At 39.8% G+C, this 25,196-nt stretch overlaps 1 protein-coding gene across 2 annotated transcripts in view; it reads left to right on the top strand.

Annotated features, from left to right (window-relative positions):
* LOC106931385 (partitioning defective 3 homolog) overlaps positions 1 to 25,196 on the top strand; it is a 389,759-nt gene that overhangs the window by 190,575 nt on the left and 173,988 nt on the right. For both annotated transcript variants that reach the window (XM_088001335.1, XM_088001334.1), the window contains 3 exons: positions 1,006 to 1,191; positions 1,496 to 1,666; positions 13,860 to 13,998. In XM_088001335.1, the coding sequence (XP_087857461.1) occupies positions 1,006 to 1,191; positions 1,496 to 1,666; positions 13,860 to 13,998 (496 nt within the window). The remainder of the gene's footprint in view (positions 1 to 1,005; positions 1,192 to 1,495; positions 1,667 to 13,859; positions 13,999 to 25,196) is intronic.

The following is a 25,196-nucleotide window of genomic DNA, read 5'->3' as shown; positions in this document are numbered from 1 at the left end:
AATTATTTGAAAAGATTCTGGAGACGGCAGAAGGTTTTCAGTAGACGGAAACGTGCTTGAAAAGAAGCTGCCACTTGTTTAATGCTGACTACTGTCTTCTTTTCTTTTTAGTCTTTTTTAGACATTGATATACATTATCGCAAAAGCGCATGATCTATCTTACTTCAACTGTTTTCCATTAGGTTGTGCTGTATTCTATAATTATCTTTAATAATATTACCTTTTTACAGCCCAGACAAACTGTTTTGTGCAAAGTGCTGCATTATGGTGAACTTATACCTCTCAGTTCACCAGATGTGTAGGATAAAATGGTGACTCAAGTTTGGTTCTTTGTCATTTTTGTGACTGCTCTGATTGACAATAAAACTCCCGTATAAGGGATGAGATTAAACATCCCTTACAGTTAAGAAAATCTGTTATTTTTTTCTTAATCTTTTTTTAGATGAATAAAAAGGAAAACAATAATGATGCTTATTTTGAGAGACAGTGTAGTTAATACAGTCTGGTTTGTTTACCATTTGGGTCATTTTCACTCTTTTGAGTGTCACCTGTATTTCTGATCAGTTTTCCGGTCCTTTCCATATCTGCTCCCAGGTTCACTGTTTTCTCTTTTGTTTCTTAATGCAACAGTGGACCTCAACATCATTTTGTCAACTTAGGCAAGTAAGTAATGTAATCAAATTCCAGGTTTATTGTATTGTGTTGTACTTTTTGATCACTACAAACAGATTTGCTGTCTCTAGTGACTTTGCACTTGCTAGTTACTCAAAATAAAAGACCACTTGTCAAGACTGCTGAAATTACTATGAAATGTTTTTCTCCTTGGCCTGGTGACAAAACACTCAAGCCATTATAGGAGTTTGTGACTTTTGGTTGGGGATTTCTAACCAAAAAAATACATCAGTCTGCACTTTGATTAAGGTGCAAAATTCTTACTAAACATGGACTGACATAAAGCAGATCCCAATCTTATTATATCTTTTGTTTGTTCAATGTCCACCTCAGAAACAGGACGATGACACGGTGCTAACCCCGGACGGAACACGAGAGTTTCTGACGTTTGAGGTCCCTCTGAATGACTCGGGCTCCGCTGGCCTGGGGGTCAGCGTTAAGGGGAACCGCTCTAAGGAGAACCATGCTGATCTGGGCATCTTTGTGAAATCCATAATTCATGGAGGTGCTGCTAGCAAGGCAAGTAGCAACTTCTTCCTTGTACTTATCCCCTAACCATTATGTTGATGGACATCATTGATTTTACATGTTGTCTTTATTGTAACCATGGCGCACATCATACAAACAAATCCTGCTGCGGTATTTTTTTCTACGGTGTTACTTGATGTTGAGTTTGATCAAGACGAGTAGTATTTTTGATAAAGTTGTAAGTTAGATAGAAATGTTTGCGGGCAATAAAGATCAGGTGGGATTTTCTAAGTGGAAACACAGTGAATCTGATGAAGATTCACAAATGGTTGCTGAATGCTGGGTTCGTGTGCAGGACGGACGTCTTCGAGTCAATGACCAACTCATTGCAGTCAATGGGGAGTCGCTGCTTGGGATGACCAATCAGGATGCCATGGAGGCGCTTCGGAAGTCCATGTCAGTAGAGGGCAACAAACGTGGGATGATTCAGCTCATCGTGGCCCGGCGGTTGATTAAGGACGGCGAGGTAAGCAAACAGAAAGTCAAGAGTCATCGCTAATCTCTGTCAAAATAATTTCTGAGTTAGTTCATGCATCAGTTTGTCATCCCTACAAGTCCAGATATGTTGGGTGTTCAGTGAAGTATGTTGATTTTCACCTGAGTTAGCTTGGAGATGTGACTAAGCACAAAATTTGTCCATGTCCTGATTAACGAACATGTTATCCTAAGTGCTACTGAGTTTTGCTGCTAATAACACTCATCAGAGTGGAAGTCGTTACTGCAGGACAGAAACCTACTTTGTTGTTTTTAAGATGACGAGAGATGAGATGCAGATTAAAAAGCAAATAGGGGACTGCTACATTTAAATTCCACTGAATTAGAAACTTTTCTTTTCTTCAATTCTCAATTCTGCAGTAATCTGCAGAATTGAGAATTGAAGAAAAAAAAGTTCTGCAAGTAGAACTTTTGTTATGAGGCAACAGCACAGCAAATTACATTTGTTTCAATTCACAAACGTCCTCTGTGACATTTAACAGTCAAACCAATGTGTTTTGTATCTTTTAATAAATAACAAAAAAATAAGTTCATTCAGAAATCATTTTTTTGTGACGCACTGCTTGATTGTGGAGCAGAATTGTGGAGTGCAGGTGTGAATGCATACACACGCACATGCACATTGAGTCACCCTGCAGCCAGTGGTTGTAGATCAGATTTGATTAGAGTTGCTGTGACTCTAATTGGAGCCCGTGTCCTGTGGCTATGTGTCAGTTTGGAGTACCACGCTGTGCCCCTCCCTGCTAATTCTCATCCTTCAAGCGCTGTCTCTCTCTCTTCTTACACACTTGCCACACGCCATGCACTTGTTTTTCCTCTTTGTTTCAAAGCTAATTCTGACCCCCATCTTGTGATTCTCCACTGACTACAGCTGAATTCATTAGAAACTGGCCACCATGTTTGACAGTTAATTTTTTTATTTATTTATTTTTTTTTATCTGTGGAGTATTTTGTTTTCCATCTCTCGCTCTCCTTCCTTCCACCTTCAGACACAGAGCAGAGGACATGTGTCCCTCCTGGGGAGCTCAGTGGTAAGGTTCAGAGTCCTATCGCTCCAGTCCAGTCAGTCTCCTGTCGACTTTAATCCCTGACCAGACTCTGTAGAGAGGCTGACACCGAGCACACATTTACGCCTAAATCTTCAGGAAAAAAAAAAGAAGACAAAATCAAATCATTCTTCCTGGGGGAAGATGAAGAGCCACACATTTTTTTTTTTACAGATTTCTTTTCTTTGATCCACAGCATGAGGTTTTGACTACTCTTTACAAAGATTTTGCTAATTGAAACACTAATTGCCATGAAACAACAGGTTGACGTGTTATGCAAGTTCACATCAACTATGAAAGAAGTAGGTGTGATGATGTCCAGTATTATATTCCACCCATTTATGTCCCTCCATCCATTCATGATTTGGTCTGTCACAATAACACAGTTTGCTAGACGATAAATTGTCCCAGAAGTTGTTGCGATAAATGATAATGTTGTTGTTTTGAGACAATTTTCAAGTAATATAGCAACGGCATAATGATACACCTTCTCAAAGATCAATAAACTTTAAATTCTAATAAACATTTAACACTGGAACTGGAAGACATTTTAAATAACCAAAATAAATAAATAAAACAACAAAAACGACAAATAAAAGACTTAAGTCTCCGTAAACAAAATGGAGCTGACTAAAGACATGCAAATGGAAATAACAGACCTTGTGTTAACTTATCATGTGATTTATTGATTTATTGATGTATTGCTTATTGTGACCTTCTTAATCTCTTTTAGATTAATCTGGGGTCAGGTCATCATCTTAAATCACCCACAACACTGAGGCTGCCTTGACTTTGATTATGCATTTAAACGCAGAATCCCCAACATGTAGAGAGGCTAGCAATGATAAAAACCTTTATCATAACTAGGCTCAGATTAAAAACTGCTGCAAGAAAAGCAAGGTTATCTCAACAGAGATTCTTACCTCGCTTCTTTGCTTAGCTGCACTGGTGAGGTGGATATGTGGGGTTTTGGGGGGGTTTGTGAGGGGGCAGACCAGTTTGCTTCTGTCACCCAGCGGAATGGGAGGGAGGACTGAAAGCTACCAGAAATGACCACCATGAAATGAATCAGATCCATCACTGTCTGCAGGGGAAAGAAGCCAAGCAACACAGCCTAATGAATCGAAGATGGGGGGAGGGGGCAGAGTGGGAATGGGTTTGACGGTGGGGCTTGGGCGACCACCATATACAACCATATAAAAAAGAAAAAAAAAACGTTTTAAGATCATTTTGACCTTTGTAGATCGCATAATCTTTAGTAGGTCAAAGTTAATGTAAGTTAAAGTAAAAGTTTAAGTTTTATATTAGTTAAATGCATGGTTGAACACTTCACCCACATGACTTTTTCAGTTGCAGTCTTCTGGTAGAATTTGATCCTCTTTTACATACGATTATAGCTGCACAAACCTTACTGGAAATGTGAAACAAGCAATTTGGATACAGTTCTTGCTTTGGTTTTATATGAACTAGATCGTCCTTAAGAATGTCCTGTGATGGACTGGTGACCTCTACAGGGTCTGTCACCCATGATGGCTGGAGACAGGCACAGCTCCACCCAACCCTGCTTTAGAGTTGTACCCCATACTTTTATAGGACCATCCACAGAGTCCAATCAGATCAGAATCAGAATTCCTTTATTATTGCTGTACAGAAGTACAACAAATTTCCATTCAGTACAGCCCGTCCCAAGAAAAGACAGACAGCATAAGACATGGGAAGGCAAGTGCCTGAGGCTGCAGCCGTCTTGGGAGGCGCCATCCTTGAGGGACAGACGTGGTTGGATATAAACCTTCACCAAATTCACAAAACACATGAGAACAGAACAATTAAACTGGCATTATCTCCTCAAGCAACTCTGCAAGGTTGCAAAGATGGTGCACCGTTCTACATGCAGGATAAAAGTCACACTAGTCCTTCATACAAGGTTTTACAATTGGTCAGAGATGTATGACTGGTATGCTCTCCATACTCCTTTCTTGAATATTTGATTGTCATGCTAGTGTCCAATGGTTCCTGTAGTGTATGACCAGTGTTTTTGGTGTTGGGGGTGGGGGAACCACTGGTCACATTTGGTTAGTGTGGTGGCCAGAGTTTGACGACAGAAATCTTTTATGTTCTCAGCTTGTTTGAAGAACTGCTGTTCTGCCCCAGATTGTCTTGTGATATGATTGGTCACTGTCAATTAGTTTCAAAGCATTATAATTGTATCTCTGCTTCTGGAGCTGTGTAATCTCTACATTCATTTCTTAGTTCTATTAATACATCGTCATGGGTTTCAACTATTACATTTTTCGACAAGTCATTTTAATCCCATTATTTTTGGAGCCACATTCTCTTAGTCTTGGGGTTTAAGTCCAGAGTCTTGTGACTAAATTCTGATCTGTTATTATAAATTATTTGTCTCTTGTCTACAACTTAAAAATGCTAAAAATGTGTTGGTAACAATTCAGATATTACCTGGAATGTCTTTTATCCACATGCCACCATTTGAAAGTTTATCTACAAGGATGTTCTGTGGAATTATGGGTATTTTTTGCCACCTATTATGATTATGAACCAGTCTTCTTACGCAACAATAAAAATGAAACCTCCCCCTTTTTTGTCCTGATGATGCGCTCCAGTTCAGTGGTTGGTGTGTGTTTCTTTGTGTTGCAACATATGTGACAGTTCACAATATTACTGAGCTATTCATCAGATAAACATCTAAAAGGAGACAATCAGATGAGCGCGTCTGACACCATTTTATTTCTGCATTCCTTTCACATCTCTTGATGCACATGCTTGCCTCTGTAATTAGAGATTATAAAAATTATGCTAATCTGTGGGAGTTTTTCTTTTTTCTTTATTGAAGCACACATTAGCTCGCGTCATGCTGCCTACGTTGTCTGAGCCAGGACTCCATGTGAAATGGCCTGAAGACATGATCGTATAGAGCCCATTTTCCCTTGGCTTTTTGAAAGATTTTCCAGTCAAACAAACTCAATTATGTAAATACGGGGAACAAAACTGTGCAAAAACAAAAACGTCCCGGCACAGAGCCTGTCCTTTTAGACCTTTTTTTTTATTTATTTCTTTTTTAGAAAGTTCCGTGTGTGTCCTCTGTTCCTGAACAAATGAACCATTAGTGTTGCCACTGCTTACTGCAGTGACTGTGCATTGATGTACTCTACATGACAGCTAATCAACATTAGAGCTTTAAACTGAAGAGATATGACAGGCTTATAAAAATATGATGCATGATTTGACATGGTATCATGTGGAGAATGGTGGCTGTTTACACAGATTTTACACAGATCCTTTTATGGTGGGGTTTTTTTATGTGGAAGCCATTTTTAGTGTTTATTGAAAGGTTAAATGTAGTGTCGTTTTTTCTTATTTACTTTTCCCACCAGCTTTGTGACCTTGGCTCGGGGTACAAACAAATCATTTCTTCAGCAGCCTCAGACTACATTTTGAAATAAGACAAAACTAGCTTACAAATGACTTTTCGGCAAGAAATCGGAGCTTGTTTTAAGTTAATAATTCCTTAATATTGATTTTAAAAAATTACAAGTTTTACTGGCAAATTATTTCACGTGTGATATGTGAAAAATGTTTTGTTATAAGGGAGAGAATCTACTGGTGGAGCTAGCAGTTTTTTATTAATATTAAGAAATGACTTAAAACAAGCTGAAAAGTTACTTGTAAGTCAGTTTTGTCTTATTTCAAAATATATTTAAGAAACTGGACCAAAAATACTTACCAAGACTTTGTTTTTGCATTGTTAATTTGTAATATCAATGGAAAAGTTAATAGTTGTTGCTACTGTGATAAGAATGCTGCTTAGGGTTAGTCTCCCATTAGACACCAGTACCAGACAGAGATGCTAGCTGTTATTTCCAGGGTTTTGCCCCTTAACAGTAAATACCAGGGGTCCCCAAGCTACGGCCCGTGGGCCGGATCCGGCCTGCCATGTCATTTGGTCCGGCCCCCTGAACAATGCCGGATCCGGCCCGCCTGCTCATACCAGAGAGCATTCAGTGTTTTTTTTCATATATTGTATTTTCCTGTTTATATGTGGATTTTTCTTCAACCACCAGGCGGCTTGAGCAGATGTGAAACTAACTTTCCCTCAATGGAATATATACTAGTCAGTCCCAGTCACCGTTTCACTCACGGTTTTTTCCATTTGCATTCTGGGTAAAAATCTATCTAAAAGCGCGAATGTGTCGTCCCCCCCCCCGCTCGACAGTTTCAAAGACAGAACAGCCCTCCTCCTCCTCCTCCTCCTCCTCAAACCCCCCCGTCGACAAGAATTTTCTAAGGTTTTTTTTCTCCAAAAACTAAGACCGGCCCCCGACCAGAGAAAGGAACAGCTATGTGGCCCTCGCAGGAAAAAGTTTGGGGACCCCTGGTAAATACTATCAAAACCAGCATAAACCAGGATGGAGATCTGAGCTGCTGCTAAAACATGCAACTTGCAGTTGAATGTAGAGTCGGCTTAACAAGCCTGGCGGCAGAACAACACAATGGACAGCCCTGAGCATCACTCTAGAACTCCATGGTTACAGCATCCATTACAATGTTTTTATTATTATTTTATTTTAATTTACACATGGTGATTTGGCACCTTGTACAGGAAACCAGCAAAAAAAAAAAAAAAAAAATTCAAGTTTCTACATATATTACTGTTAGTCTTCTAATGAGCTGTACAATCTGAATCTATGTGAAGGTAGAGACCAAAGGAGGAAAAACAATTGGAGTAAACGAAAACAGTAGCATCAGCACTTTGTTCTCTGTGTTACATTTTACATTGTGGCAGCAGAAAGAATCAAAAGTTAACTCTGACTTTAGAAGAACTCATGGTGGATGCAAAGAGCAACACGGTGATCTCATTGGCTGCTCAGCTGGCGATCCATTCCAACGGCATTGTTGCTGGTCAGCCTGAGAGGGTTTTATGCAAAGAGACAAGGGGGGAAGGAAGTGGCTGGCTCGAACAAAAGACGCTAACTCGGATGAGAGAGGGGCTGATCGATAGAGCCTTGAGAGAGCTATCAATCAGAGTCCCGCTCTAGTAGATTATGCTTTTATTAGTATTGAGCTGACCACTGCTGAGAGAGACCTTAAAACACTGAGATGCTTCCCACAACAGAGGCAGGAGAAAGCAGAGGGAAATTTGTGCTCACCCCTCCTGCCTCCCGCCTCCCAACTTAATGCGGACTGATTGAAGTGTCGTTGGATCATGACATGTGCAGCTCTGCTGTTTTCACAGCGAACGCCAACGACTCATGTGGGGGGGATAAAACGAGGACGCGGAGCGCAGCACTCTGGGAAATGCAGTTCGCGACAGTGCGCCGAGTAAATTGAGAGAAGTAGATCACACAGCGGCAGAAATGCAATTCCGGTGCTGCTGGCCCTCATTCCCGACCGGCTCTCTAAGGACTAACTCATTTAGGAGCGGCAGGGGAAACTCAATAGCACCAATTGAGAGAATAATATATTGAATCTAGCGGGTTGAGTGGGCAGCTTGAAGCACGGTGGAGGACTGTGGAGTTGGAGTGTCTAGTTCTATGCTCGAGAATCGTTGCGGTGCTCAGAAACACACACATAAATATTGGAAAACATACGTAGGCAGAAACCACACAAACCTTTTTATCCATATGCATCATGACATGGTTGCTTAAAAGTTACGCCATGCCCTCCACACTTACTGCCACCCCTTTCTAAAGATGCCATCTTCTTAAAATCGTATTTAAAAAATAAAAATCAAGCATTTTACATAATTACATTACTGGAGTAAAAAAAAAGAAATCAGCATAAACAATAAGCATCAGTTTGTCTAAAGTTTATGTGACTCTTATACTTTAAACAAAAAAAAAAATCATCACTGATGAGGAACTTTTAATTGGTAATCCACAACTTCCTGTTTCCCTGGGGCATAAATATAATGCAGCACACACTGGCATCACCACTCCTTGACGTATGATAGACAAGATAACATGCCATCAGTGTAAGGTGTGTTGGTAAAAGCAAATATGTTAATAAATTAAACTAAATTGGGAGAGTTAGTTGATGTCGCCAACCTAGCTTAGCTTAGCTGCTCAACAATGAGAGGTTTTGAATGGCTAAAGCCTTTCCTCTGCCTACATGCCCATTCTTTGATTTTTAAGATGTTATTAAACGTTTATTTAATTGTGAATTGACAGTAAAGTGGATAATGAGAGACGGGGGAAGACAAGTCTTGCATGGAACTCCAGAAAAGACCGTAAAATCTCACTTTTGGAAGCGCTGGCATTAGGCGAGGCTCTGCCTGGATGTGTTTGGCTAATGAAAGCCCCGACATCGAGCTGGAAGAGGAGAGGCGAGTTGTGCCCTGGGTAGAATGCAGCAGCTTAGAGAATGTAATTACAGCATTATGGCAGAGATAGACTGGATTAGGGTTACGGCAACCGACTGAGACCAGGATAGAGGGTTCGGAAATGACCGCGGATGAGACATTATCAGCAGTGCTTGAAAGCTTAAGGCCGAACCTTTTAACACACTGCCTCTTCTTCCTCGCTGATTACTCAAGGTCAGGTAGACGCTGACACAGGAACCCCCCCCCCCCCACCAAACAACACATATATATGATGCTGCATTTACCACAAATAACTTCTCAGTGCAGTAAAATGTCCACAAGATATTTATACTCTTTCACTCCGATGAATAAAAATACTTGGATAACGAGACATTTTGGAGTCTTTGTGAGTCACAGTGCTCCGTCCTTGCCCTCAATCAGCAGGGTAATCCACAGAAAATGACTAGATTAAGATGGTTTAAATGCATAAGGTGAAGCTGTGGTGAGAATAGATTAAAATATCACTTGAAAACAAGTCTAATTGTGGACCAAAGCTCCTTAATCAAGTTATTTTGTTGGGCTGAATTGAAAACACTTTGATACTACCAAGCAGGGTGTTGTTTTTTTTTTTATATTGATTCCACTCATTTCTATTAGATTTCAAGTTTTTGGGGTGCTCCACTGTGGTGGTTTGCACCTAAAATACTCTTAACATGTCTTTATTTCAAGAACCAACTGCTTCAGCTAAACCAGCAAGTTGCTTGAAAAGATAATTCCTTGAGAAACACCAAGCTGACAGTTGGAATTTTGGTGGCAGCAGAATTATTTTTTATCTTTTTTTTTTTTTTTTACGGAAAAGTCACAGCTCATCATGCACACTGTCTCTTGTCTGCAAACATTCAAATCAGTCAACAGGATGAGCAAAACCCGAAGCTTTAGCATGCACAAAACACACTTAATTAACCCTGAATAAACAGAGATTAAATTGCGGCGGTATTTGATCGGCCTTACACAAATTCCAGCATTTGTTTGTCCTGTGAGGCAAAAACACGTTTGAAAATCAACTTGCAAAGCTCAGACAGTCAATGTTGCGCAAAAGCATTCATGAACCTCGAACTTCTCCATATTGTAAGAGTTTGTGGGGTTGGAACGGCGTCAGTTGATATAATTGTGTGTGTGTGTGTGTGCGTGTGTGTGTGTGTGTGTGTGTGCGTGCGTGCGTGTGTGTGTGTGTGTGTGTACATGTATGTACTGGTGCTAGCATTTATCAAAAGAAATTAAACACAATTTTTATTTGAAAAAGTAAAACATGAAAATAAAAATTAGTACAAAAATGTAAATGTAATGTCTTTTGTTAGAAAAAAAATCTATACATTTTATTTATTTTGATTAAATGCATGTAGCAAGATCTAGATGAACTAAGTAAAAGTTACCAAATTTTTTTCAAAAATATTTAGCTTTCTGCTTCGTATAATTTACTAGATATAAACAAGTGAGGAATACTTGAATTCATGGTATTTCAATTTACTTAAAAATGTTAATGCAAATTGACTTAAGGATTTTTAAAAAAAGTAAATCTTACTTGTTAGTGTTTTCATTGTACGTATAGCTTACAGTCTGCAATGATTTTTGAAATGTCAGACCAATAAGTATCACATATTTGTAAAAAACAAAAAAAAGAATAATTACTGTCTTTTAAACTGTTTACAAATGAAAGTCTCCTAGGGTACTTCTCTTACAGCTTTGCAGATTTAGACCAAATGTACCTGAACGTCTTAAACTGCGCATCCGCCAACATGGAAGTGCAAAGTTTAAAAAAAAAAAAAGTATAATTTTTAAACCTTTTACACTTTTCTATGAATGGCAAGTATTACCAAAGAAGTGTTCTTTTTTTCTTGACCATTCTCTCTTTCCCAGACGAGGTTTTCTTCATTTCTGGGGTTTTCTTCCTCCTCTTCTTCTCTGCGGTTCCGGATTCAAGAGTCCAACTTGTGCAGTCAGTCAGGTCCCGATGTTATTGAACTATCATCAAAAATGGAAAGAGTATTGAATTAATAGGACTGTATATAATATAGTATAAACATCAGCTCGTTTTTAAATAAATATGTGTAAAGTTCAGTATTGATTTCCCACCATGCAAAGCATTGTGCATGTTGGCTAAAAAATTCATTTGTCATTTTTGGCAGATTTTTTTGTTAGGGTAGTACAGTAAAGGGAGTACAATTAATGTACACTACATATTTTTCTTCACAGAAAGTCATGTATCTTTTTCTGCTTTTTAGTTGTAACACTCTAAAATGTGAAAAGGTTAAAATATAAACACTAATGCACTTTATCTGTTTTCTGAGATGTACGCTAAATGTCAAATGAGGGTTTTGGTTTATAATTTCCGACTTAAACAAGTAAACACCCAAACCCCGACATCTCTCCTCCACACGGTCAAAGTTCAGTGCATATTAAAAAACTGCAGACAGCAGTCGAGCAAAAGTGAGAACGTAAGTTAAGTAAGTCTTCATTTCAGCAATCTGAACCTTGCTGAGTCTAATTTTTCCTGGGAGATGGTTTTCATTAAAAGGCTGGCTGCAGCCATGACTCTGATTGTAATTGTGTTGACCCAGCCGTGCACAGGCACCGCTCCGCTCCCGTCTCGCTCTTATCAACATGCTGTTCTGATCAGATTTTGTGCTTTCAACCACATTAAACCTCTTATTTATATTAAACAGCCAATAAGTACCCCTGACCCCATAGCCCGGCATATTGCGCGCACATCGAGACCGCTTGGCAGCACCCTCGCTGCTCCGGGGCCTCGGCTCCAAAACCCGCACGGGTCCTTCTTCTTTGTTTACTCGAAGGTCTAATTTTCCTCCATTTTATTCTCCTCTCTCCTCCAGAATGTCGGCTCTTTAACTCTTCTTTGTGACGAAGCTAACAGAGTGTTGTCCCTATGCAGTACTAGTCAGGATGTTATGGATTCAAGCTTATGGTACAGAAGTGCGATAAACTAACAGGTTATAAGGAATGAAAGGTGTTTTCATTGGGTTTAATTGGGGATTAGATTTGCAACATTCGTCACATTTTTAGCTGGTCTACGTCAATCAAACCAAACCTTTTGGTGTCACCCCTCCCCTCGCCTGTGGTGGCGCTGCACCAAGAACTCCTGAAGGAAGTGACATAAAAACTTCAGAAGAAAACATCAGCACAACTTTCTTCTTCAAAAAGATGTAAACAAAAATGGAGTAGTGTCAGATTTCATCCAATGTAGGATTTCTCTTATGTCTTAGGTAAAAGACAATGCGCCGTTGTCCTGCCAGCACCTGACTCGCAAGTTTGCTTTGGTTGTATTTACCCAGAGTTCCCTGTGCTATAGTGCACTGCCAGCTTTTGGATCTGTCTCTGGTCCTCTTGACATTCAAACTCCATCAGAGTTCACTTCAGCTGAACTGAGATTTAGGTTTTTCGGCAGAACATTATTCATTGCTTCTCTTCACAGCTTGATTACAAAACAAAACAAATTTTCTAGCCAAACAAACTAGAGTTTGATAAAAACGGAAACAAACTATAAAGGACTGGTGTGAATGCACCCTTGAAACCACATTTGCAACTCCATGAGATTTGTCCTGAAATCAAATGGCTGATAAACTATTATCAGTCAAAGCTCAGCATTTGCTCAACAACAGCGGTGTCCAAACCAGACATGTCCCCATACAAGGAGTGGCTCATGGAATAAGTGTGCGGCAGGCTCAGAGACCAGCAGTGCAGAACATCGACCACATGGCAAATGTCACTGGTCCCTTTACTCAAGCTCATTGTTAGCGACAGCTGTCTGTTGGCCTGTGGGAAATCCATGGAGCTTTATCCAGCTTGGACTCCCTGCTGGACCTGTTTCACACTGCTGATCCGGAAAATACTGAGCTAAACTGAGATGGATACTCAGGCCTCGGTTCCGTCGTCCCTGAATATTGATGACACAACTTAAGAACCATGTGACATTTGAGGTTTTCTTTCTCTTTGTGTGAATATAGTCCATCCTTGTACACTTTGCTTATTATGTTGTTCGGTTAAAACTCTGTCTAGCATGTTTTACAGGTTGACTTTTCACTTTTCATTTTTGTTATGACAAATTATAGCTTAGCAAAAACACTCTTGGGACAAAGCTACACTGAGAAAGATAAGATGGCCTGTTTCTGTTTGAACACAAACATCTCTTAGCAGAGAAATATCATTATAAATTAATTTACACACAATGCTTTGCAAGTGTCCACACACTGTGACAACCATCACAGTGTGGTGCATAATTTTTTAGTGGGAGGACGGGAATACAGATGTTTTTTTGTTTGTTTTTTTTTTACAAATGCAAATCAGAAAACCACGGCAAGCAATTCAGCAGCTGTAATTGTACTGAGATGAAATGGCGACATATATGGAATCCAAGGGGAAGTTGTTTTAATACATTTTATTCAGTGGGTTCAGAGTAAAATGGGCTGGTGTCTGGTTTGGACATCACTGTTGTTGCATGCCACACTTTTCAGATTTTTATAGTATACCATTTATCAATTTTTTTACACTTACGAATTATGTTCTGTTTTCTGAAAAATTAAAAATCTAATAAAATGCATTAAAACTTGTGGTGGGAACATGAAAAAGTTTGACATGGTTAAAGGGCTGTGCATTTCTTTTTCCTAGTTTGCCTATTTTTTTAATATAAGTTGGATAAATGTTTCGGTGTTGCAAGACACCTGCTAACTCCAGTTATTAGCTATGAGATTTTAGAGTAACATACGCTGTTGTCTGTCCCTCGATAGGACAGTTCAGGAATGTCGGAGCTTCCTGTGAATGTACCTTTGGACGACGATGAAGATCAACTCTCCCAGTCACTCTATGAAACGATCGACTTCCCGGACAACATGCCTGCATCACGCACTAACATACTCGCACGCAACGGTGAGTTTTGATCTGTTGTTAAACATAGTCATCCTCATATGTGCAGTGCCTATAAGAAGTTGTCACCCCCCTTGGAGATTCTAGCATTTTAATCGACTTTACAAATCAACCATGATTAACAAAATGGGACCCAAAAAAAAAAAAAACCCTTTAACATCAAAGTGAAATCTGATTTCTGCAAAATAATGGCAAGTAAATAAAAATATGTAACATAAAATAAGTGATTGCTTAAATATTCACCCTCTTCAAGTCAGTATTCAGCAGCTTCAGCACTGGACTCCAGTGATCTGCATTCCACTCATTGTGAGACTTCTAGTACCAATTGGACTGGACCTGTGTTGAATTAGGTCAGTCATTTTAAAGAGGCAGTATTATATATTTTCCAGGCACTTAGGGCAATTTTAAAGTATAATCAAGTAACAGTTACCTTCTGTTGTTATAAAAATGGCACATATATCAAATATGACTTAAAAGAAATCTGACTTCATAATTTAACATCTTGAAATTGGGTCGCTATCTCTTTAAAAACTCCCGCTCTTTCCTAAGCTCCTCCTCTAGGTAGTCATCACAACATGGTTCCTCTATTAAACGTTTAATGTTTTTACCAGCATAAAAAGGTTTTACCAGAAGTAGCTCGTATAATGAGCTCAGCAGATAGACAGTTCCACCAGGTGTTTGCTAATTGTTGCTGGATAGTCTGAAGGAGCTGAATGGGGGAGTCAGAAGCCTGGAAACTGCAGCCCTGAGAAGGAGGTGTGTCTCTAAGGCGGGGCTAGATCCTCCCAGGTGTTTTGCATAGCTGAATGGTTGCCAGGGGAGATTAAAGGATTTCTCAAACATGCATAAAATAATGAAAGCAACACTCTAGGTATGTTTTTGATGAAGGAATAACATTCTAACATCATGTAAAGCTCAAAAAGGTCAATTTTACCTAATACTCTCCCTTTAAAGGTGGTGAACATCCATGCAAACACTTATTTTGTGTTAAATATTTTGATTTATCACTTTTTTCTTTATGGGTATTAGTTTTCACTTCGACATTTTTAGTCATTCTTTTGTGGCAAAAAAGTCTAAATTGTAGCCTATGGAAACCACTGAGTACTTTTCTTTTTAGATCAATAGAATATGTACTTGAGCAGCTAACCTCATGAACTCGTTGCCTGACATTAATAACTGCGCTCATAAAATACACATTCCACCTCCTTCCTTCCGGGTCTCGAGCGACATCATCCTCAAAGCCCAATCTCTCCTCTTCACATTCCACAAAGCACAATTTCGCTGTTCAACCACCCCCACTCCGTCCCCCACCCTCCAGGGATTAACGTCAGCCCCAATCCCCCCTACTTTCACTCCACTCCACTGGTTTCATTTGGGTCAATTCCAATTCTGGCCCGAATTAAATCAGCAGGCCAAGATCTTGGCTTCTTAGGTAGATTAGAATTGGCAATTCAATCCTCAAGCAGTCACCGCTGTCATCTCAACGTTGACAGAACCGTTCACATATCCACGTTCAGGGTCTGAAGGTGATTGCATCAGCGCGAGGGACGACAGAGCGTGGCAAGAGGCTATCCCCTCCTCCCTTCTCGGGAAATCAGGAGGTTCTTGAGAAACTGCTAAACAGGGTTGGTTCTCTTTTCAGATTTTAAGTCGAATATTTGCTTTAGAGAAATTTGAGTGAATTTGTAGCCGGTTTTTTTATGTAGTGTTGCCCTTCTGCCCTTCGCCCGCCCACTCTCCTGTTTCGTTTCCATCCACTCTCTTCCAACTCCCCCGAGAGCGATGCCACTCTGCCACTGATCATGGAAGATCAGACACTGAGTCAGAGGCATCCGACGGTTAATTAAGACTCCAGATCAATAAGGTTTGCTCCTGACACTTTACCTCCATCTGAGCCTCTCTCTCTTTCTCTCTCTCTCTCTCGGTTTCTCTGTCTCTCTCTCTCCATCTTTCCTCTCCTTTCTTTGTTCTGTTACTAAAATTATCCAAGTTTTTTTTTTTTTCTGGTTTTACACAGCTACGTTTATTTACTCCACTGGCTTTTCAAAATGATGTTCTGATCAACTGTAACTGTGGGTTGCTATTAAAAAAAAAGTGTTGTTTTTTTTTCATGCCCTTATTGAAACTTCAAGGGCATCTGCCTCCGCCTGCAGAGTAGATGTCAAACGAGGCAAGTGGAAAAGTTTTGGGGATGTGGGTGGAGCGGCTGCCAATGCGGTAAGCTATCACAGCTGAAGCTCGGCGCTCTCAGATCTCCGACGCGTCTGTCTCGTCTCGCTGCAAGAAAATGTCGGGATATTTTCCCTCCACGTCTTCAGTCTGCCTCCCGAGTTATTCCGTTATTAACCTGCGTCGAGGTTCTTTGACAGGTCTTCATCTTTTAAACTGACACACTTCTCCTGTGTGTAGCAAAGGTTGGGTTTCTATTTCTAGATCCGACACACGGGTGATATTCAGCAGCTGAAATCTAATTGGTGGATTGTCCAGTTTTTATCCGGCTGATTGGTTGGAAGTTCCTTGACTTTATTTTTGGAGTAATTTGAGATGCCATTTATTTTGCAATTCATGTGTTGTTCAGATATATACTGCTTCTAGAGCTTTGGCAACCAACGCTTCTTAACAATGTTCTGCACTATGTTATAAGTGTACAGAATTTTGAACTTTGTTGAACTAAAAATTAATGAAGTGGCGTTTTGACTCTGAAGGCCAAATATTCCTCTTTGGCTTTTGATCTTGTGATAGAAGAAATCAGTATCATATTTGGTTCAGTTTTCAGTGTTGCAAAAATCACAGCAGAGGGTTGGTTATCCTCGTGAATTTTTTTGTCGTACAACAAATAGCAATCATTTTTTTTGTACTAGTCACATTTGAATTAACTGTTTTTAGGTTTTTAATAGATGTATTTAAATAATAGAGTATGGTGTTTGAGACTAGAAATATTTTGAGAAATTGACTTTTGATCACAATTGGTCAAATTTCAAACACATCTCATGTAAGTGCCAATGGTTTTGAAAATGTCAAGTTATTAGAAGGGAATTCTGCTTGTAGCATCCAGTTAGATGTGTAAATGCTGTTTTTTCCTTGAGGTATTGAATATATCTGCATATATCTACTGCATATATCCCCAAGCATGCACCCTTTGAGAGATTTCTTTCATTTGAATCGTGAAGTCTTGTAAGGCATACTTTCAAATTTGCGCATTGAAAACTCTTGGCTTGGTTTGGGGCATCTATAAAGCATCTGCATACACCTCAGAAAGTGTGTAGTTGTCTGTGTATATATCAACATCTAGTACTCCTTTAATTCTGACAAAATTCCTGGCACAACTGGAAAAACCAATGCTGTGTGATGCTGAAATGTTTTCATACCTGATAGTCCAGCAGACTCAGTTTGATTGGGGATCAAAATTGCGATGTTACATTTTCAGCTGGTGTGTTTTGGTTTCACACTGCCCTGTGGAACGATCCAAACTATTGAAAAACCTGTTCACCCAGTCGCCTGTGGAGGCACTGCAGCAAGAACTACTGAAGGAAACAACATGAAAGCCTCTGAAGAAGACATGAGAAATCAGTATTGTATTTCCTTCTCCATAAATGTAAACAAAAATGGAGTAGCATCAGATTTTAGCAGTTAAAGGATTTCTCTTTTGTTTTTGGTTAAAGACCACGAGTCATTTCTCAAACTATCACTAGAGTTTGTTTTGGTTGTATTTACCCAGGATGCCCTGCGCTGCAGTTTGCTTCATTTGACTTTGAACTGTGACAGAGTTCACTTTAGCCAAACCGGTTCCTAGGTTTTTAGGTGGAGCAGAGTTCACTTTTTGGTCCATATCAGAGTTCGATTACATATTCTCACCTTCCCAAACAAACTGGATTTTCAATTCAAATAAATTAGATCTCGATTAAAGAGGACTAAACAGAGCTGGTCTGGATGCACCTTTAGTCTCTTCTGATCTACATTATCTCATTCTGCATTTGTTGTAATTGAAGTTTTGCTGAGCTTCAAAATGTTGCTTTTTCTTTGTTGAAACAATGACTATTTTCCATAAAGAAAGGACAGGAGTAGTCTCATCAACCCAGAGCCAGAAATCTGACCGTCTCTTTTGTCCATTTTAACATTTTGAAGCATCATTGGTGTATTTTCCTTTCTTCTCTAATAAATGACATATTTTCTTGTATCAAGGTTAGTTGTTCTGTTCTTCTGACATTCGCCAAAGTGTCATATTCATTCAGAGAGTGCCTTGAGGGATAGGCAGAATATCTTACTAAGTCGACCTTGGTCTTGATTTGTCCATCATGCTGATTGGTTGGTTGGGTCCTTTCTTTAGTATGTTCATCTTTGAGGCTTTTTATGCCAGGCATAATCAGTATATTCTCTGATTTCTAAATATCATTGTAGTTTTTGAGTCAAAGGGCGTAAATACCAAAGCTCAAGCTATTTTCCTCTACCATTTCTTCTAACATGTTATGTTGGTTCATTACATAAAATACACCTTCTGATGTTTGTATTTAAATTAAATACATACATTGTGCCATAATGTGGACCTGCCAACTGAATTTTATTTCAAATCGTGGTTCTGTGCAATGTGCGAATATCTCAAATTGGCTCCTCGCTTTGACACGAGATGTTTGATGGTAAATGTCTGCGGGCTTTGACAGCGAGTAGCCGGCTCCCCTCGGTCTTTTTCTGGGTGTTATTTCAGACGGACTCAGACATATTGCCTGGTGCGTGAGACGTGACAGTTGTGGTTAGAGGACAGATGTTGAGACGGGCTCAGCGAGGTCAGGAAACACACAGCCGCCGGGGCTTGACTGACAGCTTGATGTGGAGTGTATCTAAACCCGCTAAATTACTGAATCATGAAGGTTAGACGTCGGAGTTTGAGTTGTGGCGCCGTGCACACCTTGCACGCGTTGCCCAGATGCAGCTGCAGACAAATACACAACCTCTGCTTGCTTTAGTCATGAGAACATTTAGTGCTTTCAGAACTTAGTGGATTTTTTTTTTTTTTTTTGGTTTTCAGGAAGACCAAAGAGAGAGGAGTCCCCTAATCAAATCAGGTGTTTTTTTTTCCTCTTTCGCTCGACTCCATTATGCTTCTGCTTCCATAAATGAACCGAGACTCAGAGCTAAATGAAATGGAAAGGTTTTGATGCTGAAAAATTAAGACCTGGCTTTAATCGTGAGTTATCGGAGTTGGCGGCAAATCAATACATGTGAACTTGTTCCTGCCCAGCCGTGAGTAGTCTCTGTCCTGTAAAGTCAGCTAAAAAACGCAGCGCTCTGCTGTGAATGTTCCAACATTTCACATACAGTGTTTGATTTTCTTTCTGTCTTTCTTTTTTTTTTGGAGAACAGTTCTTTCTTTGTAATTGTGCAACTGGGTTAAATATGGGAATCGTGATTACCATGGCGACACTATAGATATTGATTAAGTGGCATTTGCTTTTAAGCTGGTACAGTGGCGTCGTATTGACTGTAATAATAATTTTTCTTGAACTGTGGGAGTTGCCTCTTACGGTCTGGTGTTCCAAGTTACTGACAGCTTTAGCTTCACATGTGCTTGGATTACGCATTTGTACACCATGTGCAGTAGTTTATTATACAATATTCCATTTTGTTTTAATCGCTCTTGATGCCTTCTCCTCCAATATGACCTCTGATGGCGAATTGAAGAAGAATATGTCAATAAAGTTCATTTTCCCCTCAAAAGGGGAAATTACATCGAGATTTAGGGTAAAAAAAAAAAAAAAACATTTCCAGGGAAAGGATATGTTAAACATACGATTTTTACTCCAAGGTCATTTGGATCACACACGGCTTCACTTGGGTTGTCTGTAATAGAAAAGCGTCGCTAGGTGTGGGTTTCACATGCTGGGGTGAAAATTGGGACTTGTGGGCTGAAGCGGATCCCAAGCAGATTTCACACCAAGTATCGGTGCCTTACTAACACGTAGATTTGGACCAGAGTTTCGGAACCACAGTGCTGGACTTGTCTGACTGTGAAAAAAAAAAAGAAAATGTTTGTTGTAATGTGTACTGTAGAGCTTAAGGTGCAAAACCCTGCAGTCAGTGTAGCCAAAAAAAAAAAAACGTAAGAAAGTCAGAAATATTGTAAACTTTTTACTTCATAAAAGTACATTTTTTTCCTATTTTTTCTGCTGTGAGCAATGATTATAATAATAATCATTGATTTTAATCGACACACCATGGATTTATGGTGATTTCTTTATGACAACCAAAATGATGTTTTTATTCTCTAAAAAGGCCACACGAAAGGCCATGTTTTCAAGAAATTACTAACTTTTGTATTGAGGGAATAGTCTCTCATACGCATATACCAAAAATGATGCATTTCACACCTGGGTGATAACATGATTACGGAGCAGCATCTTCATGCCTGGTTTGTACAGTTAGCTTTTTGACTTCAACTCTTAGCCTCCCAACTTTTAGCTTCCACATTTCCAGATCTCGCCCATTTTATGACACACACAAGCTGAAAACTCAAAAGGATAAAACAGCAACTTGGAGCTAAAAATTCAGTTTTCCTGTTATTTTTTTGGGCCTCACTTTCTCTCTTTTTCTCTGTTGCAGCCTAAGAGAATAGTGAGCTGTTGGAGGGAAAACAATGTACAATTTCCCTTCAATCCACTCTTATACATCTGCGCTTCTCATGACATGATTTTAATACCTCACTGATGCTGACATTAACTGTACACACAACGAGCTCCACAGTGAGGAACGCTGCTGTGAGGACATTGTGGTAATGCTTCTATATGGTGCATTTTCTGATGGTGTGCTACAAGGATTAGTGTTGGGACCATTCCATTTTATCTTATATATTAGTGAGTTATCAGATTGTTGGCCATCAAATGTAACCTGACCGATGTAGGAGACAAAAAACCTTGACAAGCAAGCCTCACTGGAATGAATATTCTAATTTTAATAAGCATGACTGTACATTTCCATCAACATCTATTCCTTTTCATGCCAATGTACAGATAACTCAGACGTTTAACTTGTTCCAGTTGCTCTCCAGGAGAGATTGCTCTGACCCTTCTGTCCTCTTCTATCAGGATTTATGGCTTTTTTTTTTTCTTTTTTTTTAACAATGTGTGTGCTACTGTGTGAGGAAGCATGACCTTTCTTAACTTTGTGTCCAGAATATCTAAGGGTGATCCCCCCTGGTCCCATGAAGAAATGTGACAGTCATGAAAATGACAGTATCCTAGACTTTTACCGTTTTCAAAGCTTTACTGGGACAATCTGTCATGATTACCTGAACATTCTGTCCAAAGGGGTTTGGTTAAATAAGATGCGGTGAGTCATTTTAGAAGGTGGAGCGATAAAATCTTCACATTTTCACGGTGAAGCGATTCATAATAAAACCTGTGCTCACTTTTTCCAAGCTTGCCGTAAGTAATCACTAATTAACTCCATGCATCTTAAATATGTCTTTCTTGCAGAAGTAAGCCTTTGTCATCGAAACCCATTTTACTAAATGTCCAGATCAATTGTGCTGATGTGGGAATGGGTCCTGTAACATGGTGGAAACCTGCCGGAAAAATGGCCCAGACGTTGCCCCCGGTGTGCATAAAGACATTGGTTTTCACCGGTGTGTACTTAAAGTGATTACCTGCTGCAGTCCATGTATGGGTTTTAAAGCCACGGCAGCAGGGATCAACTAATGATCTCTCCTCCAGTCAAATCAATAGGCCAAAGTGTCAGAGAGGGAAGGAGGACGCGAGAGAACACAGAGGAGAAATCATAAAGGAGAAGGGAGATTGTGTGGGGCTATTAGTGTATCCTCTCACCTTGCCGTTCAGTGTTCGAAGGGGCAAAGCCTGGTCAGCAGACAGACAGACAGAGAGAGAGGAGTCAGGCGCTGGTCTGTGGGGATGAATGCAGCCAGGTGGCACTGTAGGTCTAAGAGCTCATCAGTCTGTGGATGAGGGAGGAAGAACATCACCGCTTCAGTAGTATAAGATCCTGTGTAAGGGGTGCACTTACACAGGATCTTGGAAGCAGCTTATCTTCTATTCCCCAAATTTCAACAATTAAGATGACATTTTTTCACATTTTGTCAACCACAAACGTGAATGTCTTTCAGTGGGTGTTCATTTAAAGGGGCAGTATTATGTAAAATTGACTTTTTTGAGCTTGACATCATCTTATAATATGGTTCCCTCATCAAAAGCAAACCTGGAGTGTTAACTTAATTCTTTCATGCATGTTTGAGAAATCCTTTAATCTCCGTGGCAACCATTCAGATGTGCAAAACACCTGGGTGGACCGGGCGCCGTCTTTGAGACGAAGCTTCTCCTCCGAGATGCAGTTTCCAAGTCTCCGAACCTCCGCCCTCAGAGCAGCCCTCCCCCACTCAGCTCCTTCAGACTAGCCAGCAGCAATTAGCAAACACCTGTTGGAACTGTGCATCTGCTGAGCTCATAGTACAAGCTCCTTCTCAGTGAATTGCTGATAAGAACATTGTTAAAGGGTTAATAGCGGAGCAATGCTGTGATGAAAGAGCCTGGGTTTTTTAAAAAGACAGAGGCCCAACTTCAAGGGGTTTAATTACAAAGTCGAAATTATTTTAAGTCATATTTGATATATTTATATAGACAGCTTTTTTTATAGCAACTGAAGTTAACATGGATACTTGACTGTGCTACAAAATGGCACTTAGTGCCAGGAGAATACATTATACTGCCCTTTTAAAAGCCAACACAAACTAGGGTACAGTTGTAAAGTCAATGGAAGACATTCATTAACTGGTTTTAATTTTTATTACAAATCAAAATCTGAACAGTGAGCCATGTATTTGCATTTAGCCCCTAATACCACAGACCGAAAACTGAAAAACACCACAGTCTATACCAACTGGAGTTTAGCTCTGCCTTGTTTTACATCCAGCAGTTTTGTGACATTCTCAGAAAGAGAACATTAGTATAAACAGCATGAAATAATAAAACACCTATGATCTGATTGTCCACTTCATCATTACAAATGCTGGTTTGCGATAAAGTTCAAAGGGTGCGAATATTTTTAAGGTTAGAACATAAAAAGTAAAACCTACTGTATCTCTGATTATTAGATCGTTTATTGATTTTTTTTAACTAGTTTTCTCTGAGGCACAATCCCAATGAAATTCTGTGTTCCAACACTGTAATTAATGAACGCCATAATCGAATTGACTTTAATGTGTTTCAGCTGTTAACCGTAATTCTGTTAAGCTCTAACATTTCGGCTTACTTATTACATTACTGCTACTTGGCACACGGCGACCAACAACTTCTGCTCCGTGTTTTTTTTAGCCGGTCGCTAACTGGAATAAGGCGGCCGGTGGTGTTTATCTGCCTCAGGACGAGGTGGCTCATAAGTGGTGAGACCATCAGGTCGCAGCGACACGGTCATGTTACCGGGGAAATCGCCTGCCAAACACAGCCTTCTGTGCAGAAACACTGAATAACCCCCTTTGTGAGAGGACCAGTTTTCTGTGGACAATTTATCATAATTGGTAATATTTATTCCCATGTGAACTCATTTTAAAATTGCGCTGATTATTCCCAATAGCTTCATAATATTCATGTTTTTCCTCTCTGTTTTTTCCACAAACAAAAAAGAAAAAAAAACTGCATAAAAGGTTCTTGTGTATTTTCATTTCTTTTTTTTTTTTATCAGGATTGTTGAGGTCATAAAAAGCTAAATAACAGCATTTTTCTGATTTTTCAGCCAATATAAGAGTTCTGGGGTCGGGTAGAAAACAATAATTGCATTCACAGCGCTCAGGTTTTTGAGGTTAGTTTTGCTCTGGTGCTTTTAGATAAGGAACAGCTTTGAATGAAAAAAAAAAAAAAAAAAAAACTAAAACAACCCCACAATAATCACGAGAGTCAGCTTTTATGAAGTTTATGAACAGCTGGTACAACATTCCATGCACATTAAATAAATCAGTCCTCTATTAAGTCATTATACCAATAAGAAAAGTTAGAAAAGAACATTTTCCCTTAACAAACAGCTGCAAATGTACATCTGGATGACTGATGGATGCGAAAACCTCTAGATCGGATCTGCCGTTCTCACCGCTGAGGCTGTGAGCAGCTGGTAAAAGTCAGCGGTGGTAAAACTACCTACTCGGTGGCTTGATTTGAACCGCAGTGCTGCTTCCTGTTCAGCCCAGGTTTTTATGAACTCAGGAGCCTGTCCCCACAGATCTTCGTGCCGTTTGGATTGTTCGACCTTTGCGCGCCTTGCTTCGTTTCCCCCGGTTACACAGTCACGGTGGCATCAAGTGCAACGAGGATAAGGAGCATCGGTTTTGCGGGTTGGCTGCTTTGGCTCATTATGCCGACAACTGCAGAACACAAAGTGCTCCGGTTTCTCTAATTATTTTCACCTTTCCGAGCATCACCGCCGGCCCGGCTGTGGCTTTCCAATAGCCGCTTAACACGTGTGTGCGTGTGTGCAAAAGTGAACGGGTTTAACAATGCTTCATCTGCACTTCGGCGTCTTGTGTCAAGTGTTCCTGGCTGGGAATTTTTATGAAGCTCCCAGCTTCCAATTAAAGCTGTCCTTTGCCAAGAGCCAGGCCGTCATGAAAGAATACGAGGCGATTATTTGTACTGTATTGTCCTGAAGAGGACATTGTGTGAACACAAGCGAATGCTACATTCTTGGGTGTGTAAGTGACAAAACAAAAAAATACAACCTTTTGTATGACGGCACAAACTGCTGCTTTACTCCAGGTTGGAGCCATGACATTTTCAGTGCAATAATGAGACACCTAAACTTAGCAACGAGGGACGTACTGACCAAATTATTTTTTTTGTCCCTCTTACATATCTGAATTATTTAAGAGGAGGCATTCGCCCTTTCTTTCTTATTTTAGTTCAGTACCATGCAGCTAAATTTGTCAGCAGCTTCTTGAAGTGGCCCTGTTACAGCCGCTGGATAAATGAGTTATAAGTGCATTTAATTTTCCTTTGGGGTTAGTTATTTAATATTTGAAATGTAACTGAATTGAACACGCTTAAATATTTGATGCTTTAACTTGTAGTGAATTAATGCAATCAATAACCTGCGGTATATGTTAGCGTTACGATTGTTTTCCATTTCATTTTCTTACGTTGCAGAGAAAGTCATCTCGGTTTTTCTTTAGATATTTTATTTCAACAGGAGTTCCCGCAGGACAGCCATGTTTC

Source organism: Poecilia mexicana, unplaced genomic scaffold (assembly GCF_051168715.1).
Source record: "Poecilia mexicana isolate PSO_F unplaced genomic scaffold, ASM5116871v1 scaffold_20, whole genome shotgun sequence".
NCBI classification, from domain to species: domain Eukaryota; kingdom Metazoa; phylum Chordata; class Actinopteri; order Cyprinodontiformes; family Poeciliidae; genus Poecilia; species Poecilia mexicana.
Note: the sequence above shows the minus strand (reverse complement) of the source record. Positions and strands in the feature narration are given on the sequence as shown.